Source organism: Loxodonta africana, chromosome 12, assembly GCF_030014295.1.
Source record: "Loxodonta africana isolate mLoxAfr1 chromosome 12, mLoxAfr1.hap2, whole genome shotgun sequence".
Classification (NCBI taxonomy): domain Eukaryota; kingdom Metazoa; phylum Chordata; class Mammalia; order Proboscidea; family Elephantidae; genus Loxodonta; species Loxodonta africana.
Genome location: NC_087353.1, coordinates 49,383,042 through 49,396,738, shown reverse-complemented (window position 1 = coordinate 49,396,738; position 13,697 = coordinate 49,383,042). Strand labels below are relative to the sequence as shown.

At 41.4% G+C, this 13,697-nt stretch overlaps 1 protein-coding gene across 4 annotated transcripts in view; it reads left to right on the top strand.

Moving 5' to 3' along the window:
* Positions 1-13,250, top strand: part of LEO1 (LEO1 homolog, Paf1/RNA polymerase II complex component) — a 70,808-nt gene extending 57,558 nt beyond the window's left edge. The window contains exons 8-12 of one of the 4 annotated variants that reach the window (XM_010600078.3): positions 53-187; positions 1,515-1,650; positions 3,871-4,057; positions 6,470-6,567; positions 12,984-13,250. In XM_010600078.3, the coding sequence (XP_010598380.1) occupies positions 53-187; positions 1,515-1,650; positions 3,871-4,057; positions 6,470-6,567; positions 12,984-13,088 (661 nt within the window). In that variant the 3' untranslated portion in view covers positions 13,089-13,250. Of the gene's footprint in view, positions 1-52; positions 188-1,514; positions 1,651-2,130; positions 2,297-3,870; positions 4,058-6,469; positions 6,568-12,983 lie in introns of those variants that run through there. The other 3 variants (XM_064295225.1, XM_064295224.1, XM_064295226.1) reach the window with 3 other exon arrangements.
* Positions 13,251-13,697: the final 447 nt, after the last annotated feature.

The window sequence follows — 13,697 nt, the reverse complement described above, 5'->3', positions numbered from 1 at the left end:
TGGTCGTATGGGATCTTTATGACTTTAATATATGACATGTATCTTGTTTCAGCATGTCACTGCATTTAGGCAATGAAGTGTTTGATGTTTACAAAGCTCCACTGCAAGGCGACCACAATCACCTGTTTATAAGACAAGGTACTGGTCTACAGGGACAGGCCGTCTTTAAAACCAAACTCACCTTCAGGTAACTATTCTTGTCAACGTATTACTTGTTACAGTAAAAGCAGCAAATTATAACTGTCGTCCAGAATGCCTGGCTCACCTGATTGACATAATCTGCCAATATGGTTCCCAAGGACCAAGATTTGGTTCTCAGTTCTGAGAGCTGAAAGGCCATTTTGTGAAGTGTGCTGAATGTGGCTGCTTCTCAGGGAGCAGGGTCCTGCTGACCAAGTGTACAAGAGACTGTTTCATAAACCAGAATATCAACGTATTGATTCAGTGATTACCATAACTCCTGGGAGGACTAAAGTACTTGTTTCTGCTGGTCAGTGTGTCCTTTCTTTTTAGTGAAATTGATGCAGACTGCTGATGACTAGAGGCTGGTGTGGGTGCAGGCAGAGGAGAAGGATTGAGCTGATTGGTGTGAAAAGCTGAGGTCATCCCCATCTCCAGCCATCTAGTACACTGCAGGGTGTGACCCCTAAGCAGACTCAACACTCAGGCTGGCTGGGAGGGCACTCCCTTAGACTGTGTAGGAGCTACACTGAAACATTAATGGTTTCTTTTCTTGATTCTAAGCAGACCAGCCTCCTTGAGTAATTGTTCTCCATAGATGGGCACAATACTGTTGATTATGATTTAACTTTATGAGAATTTTGTAGGCTTTGGGTCAGGTACCCTGTATTTAAACTCCATTTCCACGTGTGTAACTTTGTGCAGCCTTCTCAGCCTCTCTTAGCTGCAGAAACCAAACCTGCTGCTGTCAAGTCAATTCTGACTCACAGCGATCCTATAGGTAGGGTAGAACTGCCCCATAGGGTTTCCAAGGCTGTAAATCTTTACAGAAGCAGACTGCCACACCTCTCTCCCACAGAGCAGCTGGCGGATTCAAACCTCTGACCTTTTGGTTAGCAGCCGAGCGCTAAACACTGTGCCATCAGGGATCCTCTTAGCTTCAGTGTCCTATAAAATGCAGTTAGTAATAATTACCTCACAGAGTAGTTGTGGCAGTTAAACCAAATAACATGCAAAGCACAATGCCTGGCACTTAGTATTCAGTAAATGCTGCAAGATCACTTTACTATTTATAGAAGGCAATTATGCTGTACAAAGCGGTCTTTTTTACTCCAGTCTTCTGTTTCACTTTATTCATGAGATAAGAATGGCTCAGTGGGCCACAGAATGACAAACATTCAGAAATGTCACCTATTATATTCAGTTCAGTGGCCTTGCCTGTTTATTCTAGTGAATATGAAATGGTCACTGGCCACTGGTTTTTGTGATGTTGGTATAACTGACTCACAATATATTTGGTAAACAGTGAGACATTTTTGTTCATTTCCTGACAGACCTCACTCTACAGACAGTGCCACACATAGAAAGATGACTCTGTCACTTGCTGATAGATGTTCAAAGACACAGAAGATTAGAATCTTACCAATGGCTGGTCGTGATCCTGAATGTCAGCGTACAGAAATGATTAAGGTATGCTTGCTCAGCTTTGTCCTGAGATTTTTGGTACACTAAGAACAGCACTTTCCAAAACGTTTGTTCATCTCTTGTTTCTATTCCAGTTGACATAATCAGGGAGCTGAACTCATTTTCTAAGCATGTGTCAAACAACGGGTGATGTGGTGATGGTAGTAAAACAAACATGGGGCGGGGGGATTGTGTTTTCTTCCACCAACTTCAGCAACAAACTGGGGATTGAAAGACCTGAACTTCCGCTGATGATTAAAAATGATTACATCATCTATATTCAGTTTAGAATTTATGCCAAAAATTGTGGAAATGCTAGAGATTCACTCTAAAATAGAGTATGTAGAAATAAACCAGGAGTTTGATTAAGTGAGTGCCTAAAGCAGAATCAAAGTATCCAGCCAGTAAACCAAAAACCAGCTGCCATCTAGTCAGTTCCAACTTATGGTGACCCCGGTTGTGTCAGAGTAGGACTGTGCTCCATAGGGTTTCCAATGGCTGATACTTTGGAAGTAGATCGCCAGGACTTTCTTCCGAGCTGCCTCTAGATGGACTTGAACCTCCAGCCTTTCAGTTAGCAGCCAAGCAAGTTAACTGTTTACATCACCCAGGGACTCCAAAGAGTAAGTATTAAAAAAAAAAAAACCCAAACCTGTTGCCGTTGAGTCAATTCTGGCTTGTAACAACCCTACAGGACAGCGTAGAACTGCCCCATACAGTTTTCAAGGAGCACCTGGTGGATTTGAACTGCCGATCTTTTGGTTAGCAGCCATAGCTCTTAACCACTATGCTACCAGGGTTTCTGAGACTAAGTATAGTTGTGGTTTATAAGGTCAGTTTATAACATTCTACCTGGTAAGTTTTAAAATGTGACACAATTCCCAATTAGGCACACATTCCATTCTGTGGTATTGCCCCTGAATGGTAGAGTGTGAGCATGGCCTTTGATGCAACACTTGCTTTGAGAAGCTGAATTCAGTGGCCCAGTCCCATTGTCTCTCCTTTCCATCTTCTCTGATTGCTGCTAGATCTCACCCATTGCCCTGCCTGCTTCATGGGTTGACATTTCTTTGTTGTTTTTTTTAAGGTGGTGTTTTTAGTGAAAGTTTATGCAGCAGATTAGGTTCCCATTTAACAATTTCTATATATATTGTTCAGCGACATTGTTTACATTTTCCACATTGTATCAGCATTCTCACTATTGGGTGTTCTGTTCTCATTAATCTAGTTTCCCTGCCCATCCCCTGCCCCCCCCACCCCCCCACCCCGCCCCCGCTCCCTTCTCATCTTTGCTTTAGGGTGAATGTTGACCGTTTGGTCTTGCATAGATGATTTTTTTTTTTTTAAAAGAAGCACAGTACTCACAGGCAATACTGTTTATTTTATAAATCAATCTGTTACTTAGCTGAAAAGTGACCTCCAGGGATGGGTTCATTTCAGAGTTTAAAGGGTACCTCAGGGCTATAGCCTCGGAATGGGTTTACATTTCTTAGCGGACAGGGTTAGACCAAGATAGTCCAGTTGCCTCCGAGTCTTTTTACTGACCTTATTGTCAACCTCTGCTGAAAGTTTGTCCCTGGGCTCCTCCTTTTTCCTCCATCCTGTATTTTATGTATGGACACAAGCTGACTAGCCCAGATGCAATAGCAGTGCCTAATCCAGCAGTGCATGGGGGCATTGGCTTTGGAGGCTGGCTGCGTGCTTCATTTCCCTGTCTTTTTGTTTCAGGTTAGGGAAGCTGGAGGGGCCTGCAGACTCCAGTTTCCCCATTATTAGAAGAGCTCCTTGGATGACCTTGACAGTTTCCCCAAGCCTTTCACTTCCCCAGCTTTTGTGGAAAAGCATACAAGGAATAAGCTATTTTGCTACCAGTCTCTATCCCAACGGCAATAATTTTTATTCTGTTACTCAGTATAGCCATATGCTACCACTTATTGAAACAATTAGCTGCATAGAATTGCTATCAACAGAATTAGAGTTGTATGTAATAATACAGAGCAGTTGAATAAGGAAGATCTTCAAAGAAATATCAGAATATCCCAGATTCCATCAAATCCTGTCCCTACCTTGTGTACACTAACATGCAGAATGCCCGGCAGCTATAAGGAAATAAAGGGTCTACTTTGGGGACTAAGCATTTCCAGTACATTTTTTAATAGAAAAAGTAGGTTCACGTGGACACAAAAGTAGTTTTTTAAGTTCCACAGTTTGTTTGTTTCTTCACAGAAAGAAGAAGAACGTTTGAGGGCTTCTATTCGTAGGGAATCTCAGCAGCGCCGCATGCGGGAGAAACAGCACCAGCGGGGGTTGAGTGCTAGTTACCTAGAACCTGATCGCTACGATGAGGAGGAGGAGGGTGAGGAGTCCATCAGCCTGGCCGCCATTAAAAACCGATACAAAGGTGGCATCCGAGGTAAGGTGGTGCAAAGGTTAGGTTTTTGTCATTTCGGGGTTCAGGAATTTATCTTGCTGGAAAAAAAAAAAATTTTTTTTTTTTTTTTCTTATTGGACATAATCTGAATGCCAGGCCACTGGACATTTTAAAGAACCATTGTTAATAAATGGCCTGCTTCAAGGCCTAATTAGCTAGTCATTGAAGAATTCTTTCAGGTGAGCCTGAGAGGGTAGAAGCTGCTACTGCTCACACTTTCAGCCTTGTCCCTTGAGCTTCTGCTTTGTGGTTTGAAAGTTTGCCTGTTGTATTTGGAACTTTTTAATCGTCTTTTTGTTTCTAACTGGGAATTAAGAAATTAAATTATTGAGAGAATACGTGGTATTTCCTTTCCTTCTTCGTTCTTTTCTCTGAGTTCTCCCTTGATGTCCCCTCCTTTCACAAGTATCAGTACTTTATCATGGTTAACATTTATTCAGTACGTAACTGAATGTCAGGCAAACACTCAGCACTTTACATGCACTCTGTTTGGTCTTCATAACAATATTATGGCCCAAACCCTTTCCTGTTGCCATCAAGTCAATTCCGACCCATAGCAACCCTGTAGGTCACGGTTGAACAGCCCCATAGGGTTTCTAAGGCTGTAATCTTAACAGAAGCAGATTGTCACATCTCGGCTGGTGGGTTCGCACTGCCAACCTTCCAGTTAGCAACTGAGTGCTTAACCACTGTGCCATCAGGGCTCCTTCTCTTATGGCCCAGTTACCATTATTGTCCCTGTTCTTATGAAGGAAACTGAGTAACTTGCACAAAGTCACATAGCTGGTAAGGGTTGGGGGAGGGCAGTCCTTGAACCAAAGTTTTCTGACTTCTGAGACGTCCAGTTCAGCCACAACACTATATCCCTCTGGTTATCATCCAGAGGCTCTCCCGCAGCCAGTAGCAAGATGACATGCCGAAAAACAAACTAAAACTGAAGGTAGAGGACCTGGGCTGGACTCCTGACGCTGCCTGCTCTAATCTCAGCTTGCCGCTTTTTAGTTGAATGACTTCCAGAAAGTCACATAGCCTCCCTTAACTTTTGTCAACTTATCAGGAAAAGAAAACAACTATTAATAACAGTATTTACAATATTAGGGTGTTTGAGGATTGAGTGCTGTAATATACATCAAGTACTCAGCCCAAAGCCTGGCACATAACTAGTTCTAAATTAATATTATGTAAAACCATTGTTACCGTCCTTACCACTCATCAGCCGTGGGCAAGTGACCGCACATCTCTGAATGCCACTTGCCTCATCTGTTAAATGAGGCTCTCAGACTCACCCTGGTTTGCTTTGACAGAGCTTTGAGGATCACTGTGCAGAGTAAGGTACACCCCTGGAGACCAAGCATTCTGGTTTTGCCATGTTGGGTTGATACTTATAAGAATACCACTCAAAGTTCCCTTTCCTTGACCATGCTACATAACTCTTTTCTCTTTTTCTTGCACTGACTGTGTTTATTCTGGTGAGCTGTTACACTAGATCTACCTGTTACTTATTCGGGACTACTGTGTGGCACAAATGGTTAAGTGTTCAAACCACCCAGAGATGCCTCAGAAGACAGGCCTAGCGATCTGCTTCCAAAAGGTCACAGCCTTGAAAATCCTGTGGACCAGTTCTGCTCTGCGCACATGAGGTCTCCATGAGTTGAAATCAACTTGATGGCAACTAACAACAACCGCATAGTAGAAAGATCTTTTACTTTTTGTCAATGCTCCTTCCTTATAGAAAAAGATTAATTGTGAAAATAAACCACACAAAAATGAAACCCAAAAAATTAAGTATGCTTTTTGGGAGAGAGCGTATGTTAGTTCATCAGAGAGTAAAAGCCTAACAGGTGAGTTCATTAGCATTCAGTTCTATACAGTGGTCAGATAAACAGACTGTGGAGAACGGAAGACTTTCAGTTCCGAGGTGATGGTGTGGCTTATTCCACCCAGAGGTTCACCTGAGCTTGGGTGGGCATCAGAGTAGATTGTACTTAGCTACATCTGCCTTTCAAATGTCCACCTGGCTACAAATGGTCTTTATAAGACCAGGAAACCACCTTTTTGCTTTTATCTTCCAAGTTTATTTTGGAATTAACTGTTATTGCTTATGAGAGAATGACTCAGGCTTTGACAGTTTACTTTGAAAGAGTAGTGGTATCTATCTTTTTTTGATACTTAAAAGTGGTCAGATGAACTATTTTTATATTTTAAGAAGATAAGTCTACTTCATTTAAGCATATCTAAAACAAGTTTATCTTTAAATAAAAAATTCAAAAATTATTTGGTTCTTCTGGGAAAAATTTTCAGAGGGAACTAAAGATACTCATTAGAGAAAAATTTCAGCAATGAATGGGCCACCATCTTTGAAAGTCAATCACAATCTATTTCTTTCGCTTTCAGAGGAGCGAGCCAGAATCTATTCTTCAGACAGTGATGAGGGATCAGAAGAAGATAAGGCTCAAAGATTACTCAAAGCAAAGAAACTCAACAGTGATGAGGTAAAACCAAATCTTTCCAATTCTAGTTTACCATCTACCCAGGAGTCACCAGCTCTTTAGTGAAGGGATCTCACAGACTAGTCAGGCATTCAGCTGTCTATGCAGATTATTGAAATTCAGTGAGGTAAATGCAGAAACAGGACTAAGAGTGGCTCAGAGGAGGGTATGATACCTGTGCTTGGGTAAGTCTTGGAAGGCTACATGGAGGAGGAGATATCTCGCTGGGTCTTGAAGAATGAGTTGAAGCTTTCAGGGTGCACAGGTCATGGTGGGACATTCCAGCTAGGTGGAAATGCATATAGGAAGAGGCTCTCGGGGCCCTGAGACACCAGGGTTCATCGAGAGAACTGCAAATTATTTAGTGTTCAACAATGATCTTTGGCATAAATCGCTCTGCAGTCTGATCCAATTAAATTTAGGTAAACAAACAAAAAACCGTTGTTGTCAAGTCAATTCTGACTAAATTCAGGGAGGGGTGATTTTTTAGGCTAGTTTTGTAGGCTTATTTTGACCCCAGGAAGGCTCTTCTTAGCCCTGCCTTTTCGTGGTTCTCTTTGGTGAACCAACTAGTTTATGGTTTAGCTTGCTTTTAACTAAGGGGAGCTATTGTATTTGAATGCACCCTTAGGCTTGAACTTCTCCACACTCTGTTCCAAATAAAGTCAGTTCCTTTGGGCAGAGCTTTGGAGCTCTTTTCTTATGGACTGCTTCTCCTCCTGGGCATAACCTCTGGTCATCTCTGCTTACCTATCCCGGCATGGAACCTCTGCCCTAGGTGAGTGAGCTGGAATGAGGGTGATCAGGGACGCAATATTCTTGACCTGCCACGCCTGAGGTAGAACCTTTGTTCTATGATTTGAGGCTGAGTTTAGGAAGGGGGCAACAAACCTCTTGGCTGTACTCACCAGGGATTTAGCCTCTTCAACTTGGAATTGGAGGGGATAGGAAATGCTGGCAGCCTACCTCCCCCAGTGAGATATTATATCCCTTGACTAGGATCTGAGAGGAGAGAGCCCTGTTTTCTTGGCCATGAGCACTGGAAGTAGAACTGCTGTCAAGCTGAACTGAATGGAAAGAGCAGGAGTGGGTCATGGCTCAGATGCCACAGTCCTAGTATTTTTACCAAATTTTCTTAGATTTTCTTGAATAAATGTTTCTGTATTTGCTGCATGCCCTTAGGACAATTCCCAGACACTTTAAGTGGTTTGGTTTTTTTTTTCTTTGCTAGTTTCTGTCATGTTTGCTTTTTTCTCTGTGGAGTGGGTCCGCGAAGCTTTGATACTGCCATCCTGGAAGTCAGAATCATCATTTCTCTTAATAGCTGCTTTTTAGATCTTTATCTTTAGTATTCTGAAATTCTACTCTGGTGTGTCTATTTTGGATTTTTTTGTCGTTCTGAATGGAATTCATTGGGCTTCCTCAGTCTCGGGATTGTTATATTTCATCAGTTCTAAAAATTCCTCAGCCATTAACTCTTCAGTTACTACTTCTTTACCATTCCCTCTCTCCTTTGCTTCTGAAAGTGTGGTTAGATCCGCGATTCCTTCTCGCTCTATCCTTCGTGATTCTCAACATTTTCATAATTTCCATGTCTTTGTCTCACTGCAGAGATACGTCTTCATATCATCTTCTAGTTCACTGCTTCTTTCTTCAGTCGTGTCTAATGTTTCCATTGTGAGTTTTTAGTATTTTTTTTATTTCTAGCAGTCTCGTTTGTTTCATTTTCTAATTGGCATTTCCAGTTTTTAAAACTCATATTCTTTACTCATGCTTTCAATTCCTCCCTTTATGTATTTAAATATTTTAAACCTATATATGTTGTGTTTTGTAATTCCAGTGTCTGAAAGCTATACATGTCTAATTTTACTGCCTATTATTTGTATTGTCTTTATCCATGGTTCCTTATTTCTCAGTGTATTTTGTGACTAATTGATTTATTGAGCTCAAATCATTGAAAGTCTTTTGAGGCCTAGATTGGTGGATTTCTCCAAAGGCTTATATTTACTGCTTTCTGCAGATGCTTTGAGCATCAGCATCCTACAGCCACATTAAGCTGTATGCTTGGAATAGGTTTGTTGTCAGTACCTGGGAAGTGTGAGTGCCAGTTTATGGTTATGAATTCTCATGGAAAAAAATTTTTCTGCTTTCAGTCCCCCGAGAATTATTTCTAAGATTTCAGATTGGGAAGTATTCTGTAGTTTAAAATAGGGGTCGGCAAATTACTTCCCACTGACCTAATCTAGCCGGTGGCCTGGTTTTTTTTTTTTTAAATAAGATTTTATTGGAAACCACCCATGCCCATTCAGTTGCTTATCATCTATGGTATTTTCCTGCTACAGCAGCGGAGTTAAGTAGTTGCAGCACTCGCAAGGCTTTATTATCTGGCCCTTTACGTGAAAAGTTTGCTGACCCTTGCCTCAGAGAAATGGAGTTGGGCTTAAAGATACAGTCCTTTGGGGTCTCCGCTTTATTTGTGGTAGGTCTGCTATTAGTCTGCTCTCCTTGAGCTGGCCATGATTTGTCTTCTGTCCCCTGCACCCTGCAAGGCATAAAAACCAAAGCTTACATTCATGGTAAATGTCCTGAAGGAGAAAGACTGTGTCAGTGCCCTACTTATCTCCCTGGGTTCTAGCTTTCACTTAGTTTTCGTCTTCCAGTTATATCTCATTTTCTTGTCATTGCATTATTTCATTTATACTTACCCAGCAATGTTAGTTATTTTCAGCAGGATGGTTGTTTGACAGATAGTTCTGTCATGTTGCAGGAAATGGGTGTGGTATCCCTGTTATCCACAGTGGCCAAGTATTTTGATCACTTTGGCCTTTCATGAACTGTGAGCTTCCATGCACTCTTTTCTCATGTGAAGCAGAATTCTTTTTTTAAGAGTTGTTGTTGAGTCAGTTCTGACTCATGGTGGCCCCATGTGTGTCAGAGTAGAACTGTGCTCCACAGGGTTTTAAATAGCTGATTTTCTAGAAGTAGATCACCAGACCTTTCTTCTAAGGCACCTGTGGGTGGGCTCAAGCCTCTATTTGTACCACCCAGAATTCTGGGACTCCAGAATCCTGTTCTTAGGTTTTTGCTAATCACATTTAATATTTCCCAATAATTCTTGGAAGTGTCATGCTATGGAAGATAACTGGACAGAAATTGTTATATTGTTATGCAGCGTATTTGTTTTAAATTGGTTGAGGAAACATCTTAATGATCCATTTACAGTGAAAACTGTTGGCAAACAGTGCTATTTTTATTTCTTGGCAAGCAGACAATGAAAATTGAGAAGTACTGTGGGACTTCTGGTAATATTACATAAAAAATATATATATATATATATATATTTTAATGTGATCTATCAGCTTGCCTTCTGGGCTGAGCATGGCAGTTATAAACCTAAAACTGCCTGACTTAAAATTGCCTCTTGTGAATGGTCTCCTAGCTGTCTGTTATACCTTCTACCTTTGCCACCCACGTACTCTCTCCTAGGCTTTCCACACTCGTCCTGTCACCAAAGATCCTACTTCTGCCTTCATCTCCCAACCCCTGCCATTGCCCCGTCATCTGCCTAGTTTTAGTCCTGGCCATGGGTTGCAGTGGAAAAGAGGAGGAATGGGTCCATTCCTGCTCTAGGCCCCTCTCCTTATTTTCCACACTACAACCGACCCAAACACCATGAGCCTGGGTATGCCTCTGAGATACAGGGAAGTTTTCAGACCCCTAAGTTCCCACACCAGAAAACCACCATTATCACCTGTGCATTCCTTGGTGTGGGAGAAAGGGCTTGGATCTTTACCACTTGTGTGGCCTTAGACAAATCATCTAACATTTCTGTCTATTTCTTTATCTATTCCATGGGGTTATGTCTGCTGCCTTGTAGAGTTGTGCGTGCCAGTGAATAACAGATACGAAAGTGGGTGGCACAGTGACATACAGTGGTTGAGCAGGAAATGCTAGTTTTCCTTCCCCAACAGGGTTTAAGTTATAAAAAAGAAAAATACAAAGGAGGGCTTTTTTATAATCCCTCATTTTTGCAGGCAGTAAAAACTTGAGAAAACCTAAATTACCTCCCAGAGAAAAATGGGGAGGGAGAGAAACTGTGTGGTGGTATTCTGTTCTCTAGGGGACTGGGAAAAAGAAGAACCCTAGTAGAAAGAAACAGGTAGAGATGGTGGAAAGGAAAGGTATTGAGGCCCTTCATCAGAGTTCTTAGGAGAAAGAGGTTACCTGCTGAGAAGGATTACTCAGAATGGGGCGTCCAGTGGCCTGGCTCCTCTCTGCTTCTGTCTTTGCTCTACTAGCTCTCCCTCTTAGAACCTCTGTTCCCCTCGCAGCCCTGCCTAACCTAATAGATTCCCTTCCCTTCCTGTTCATGGAGCCACCAGCCACTTAGAACCAGGGTGGGATTTTTCATTACTGTAGTAAGTACTTCCCACGGTTGGATTCTGAATATATTTTCCCTAGGAGCCTTGAAATCCTTGGTTGTTGGTCTCTTATACTTTAAGACAACCTTATATATGTATATTTTGGGTTAAATAAACTCTGGGGGCTGATTTGTTAGTATGGGCAGAAAAGTCTGAGTTTTACAATTGGTCTAAAAAGTAAATTGTTGGAAGATAGCTCCTTCATAATGTGTGGACTGCCTGTTCATGTATCTCCAAGGGCCTGTATTCATGACTATCATAGCAAGCTTTATTTTAGTCTTAATAAAAGTATTTTTGTCATGTGTTGCATTTATACATGACACAGAGATCTGTTCCAGCTAAATTCAGTAAGGTGGTATCCCACATACCCTATTTCACAAGATGAGGTCATTTTGAAGGTACCCACTCACCTTTCTGAATCTGGGAGACTTTGCTGTGCTTGCCTGTGGCTGCAGGTGAGGTTAGTCCTGGCAGGATTTCCAAAGCAGAATTTCCCAGCTTCTCACCCTAGGCAATGGATTAGTATTAGTGCCTATCAGACTTCTTTGGGAGAGCCCTGGCTGTTTCCTGACTGCTACTGAGCCCTGTCCAGCGGCCTGTATGACAGTCTCTACCTACTTTATTCACTCAAATTTAAGCTCATTAGGAGTTTTAGAGCTGAAGAGACTATACATACTAAGGTTTACTTTGGGAAGGTTGCCAAAAAATTATGCTTGTATATAAAGTGTTTAAGATGAGACTCTTCACTTGAAAATAAATTAAAAGACAAGTGGAACCAATTGAATGTGTTCTTTGGCATTGCTGACGTGGGGTTAGGAGAGAAGTATCCGGCTTTCCTCTAGGCTGGAAATTGGAAAGGGGCAATTGTCCCATCCACAGGCAGGATCTGTCTTCCAGGATTGCTGTTTGGGTGACTTTACTGCTACCAGCTGGCAAGTAAGTGGAGGAGGATTTCTCTAGAACCCTTACTTTGTGTTCCTAACTTTTCGCTTTAGTGGCCCCTCAGGTCTGTGGGAATGCATTTTAAGGCAAGACAGAAGTGCGAGATGGCATCTTGCCTCTCAGAGGGCCAGCCCTGAGGCCATCAGAAAGAGACTGGGCATGTTGGGGTGCATTCTACATCCAGAAGCATCCTTACACCGGCAAGATGCCTGGCCTTCCCTGACTTCAGCCTGCAACCATTTGTTGTAGCCTATTTAGTTTTGGGTGAGGAGGCTCATTAATGGCAATTCTGGGTTATCGTATCTAGTGTCAGTTCACTTTCATCCATATTTGATATTATTTACATGTTGGTGTGTTCCAATTCTATCTGTAAAAATTCTTAGATAATTTCCTGAATTTTTCTCCTATTAGAACATTATGTATCATGATGTTAAACAGGAGAAACTTGTACATAAAAGCCTTTTGATTTCCTTAAACATTTCTTTAAAAACTTTTTTTAAAAAGTGAGTTTTTAGTATATCCAAAACAAGAAATCCTTTTTTTTTTAGATTGACAGGCTTTAAAGTACTGAATTTTAGATCATGAAAAGAAGTGGAGTGCTAAGGAAGCGAGTAAAAAAGTTGAAGTAATTACCTGATCATGTTAAAAATATTCCAACAGGATAAGTGGTTGTACAGGAAAAACAAGTCTCCCTCCCACCCTAACTGCCCCAAGGCAAACCCCATTTCCAGTTTCTGGCATGTTCCTCCCTGTGGATGAGGCTTCCCTGTGAAAAGATGGGCTGCAGTTGTATCACTCTCCCTCACTATCCCCTGGGGCCTGAAGTTGTGTTTTATAGTTTATAATGAACTCTGCAAAATTGTCATTTTTGAACGACTCTAATACACTCAGACTTGAAAACTGGCCACGATCTTAACCACGGGTTTCAAAGTGAATGCACTTAGTAAAACAGTTGTCTTATTTTGTGTATTCAGAGGATCTTTCAGCTCAGCTATTTTTGACAAACCTTCCTAGTGATGTTCTCTATTGACTTTAGATTTTTTTTAATCTTTTTAGGAAGGTGAGCATTCTGGAAAGAGAAAAGCAGAGGATGATGATAAAGCAAATAAAAAGCATAAGAAGTACGTAATCAGTGATGAAGAGGAAGAAGAAGATGATTGAAGTACAAAATGTGAAAACACTTTATATATTTTATTGTAGTTTGTTTATAAATATGATGTAAACATGAGTTGTTTTGATTGAAATGAATTGATTTGTTTCTGTGTAATTTTAACTGTAATAAAAATTTTAAAAAAGCAAGTCACTGTGTTCAAGAAGCCTCCTTTTTCCAGAGCAAGTTTATTTTAGTAATTGTTTATACTGCGTCTTAGGTTTTAGTGGAGTCTCTGGTTGGTGCAAATGGTTAACACTGCTAACGGAAAGGTTGCAGGTTCAAGCCCACCAAGAGGTGCTTCAGAAGAAAGTCTTGGTGTCATAGATTGAATTTTGTCCTCCAAAAATATGTGTATCGGTTGGAATTAGCGGCAGTTATGTTAATGAGGCAATCTACAGGATTGGATTGTGTCTTGAGCCAATCTCTTTTGAGATATAAGAGAAATGAGCAGAGAGACATGACGACCTCATACCACCAAGAAAGCAGCTCCAGAAGCAGAACACATCCTTTGGACCCAGGATTCCTGCACAGAGAAGCTCTGAGACTAGGGAAAGATTGATGACAAGGACCTTCCTCCAGAGCCAACAGAGAGAAAACTTTCCCTTGAAGCTGGTGCC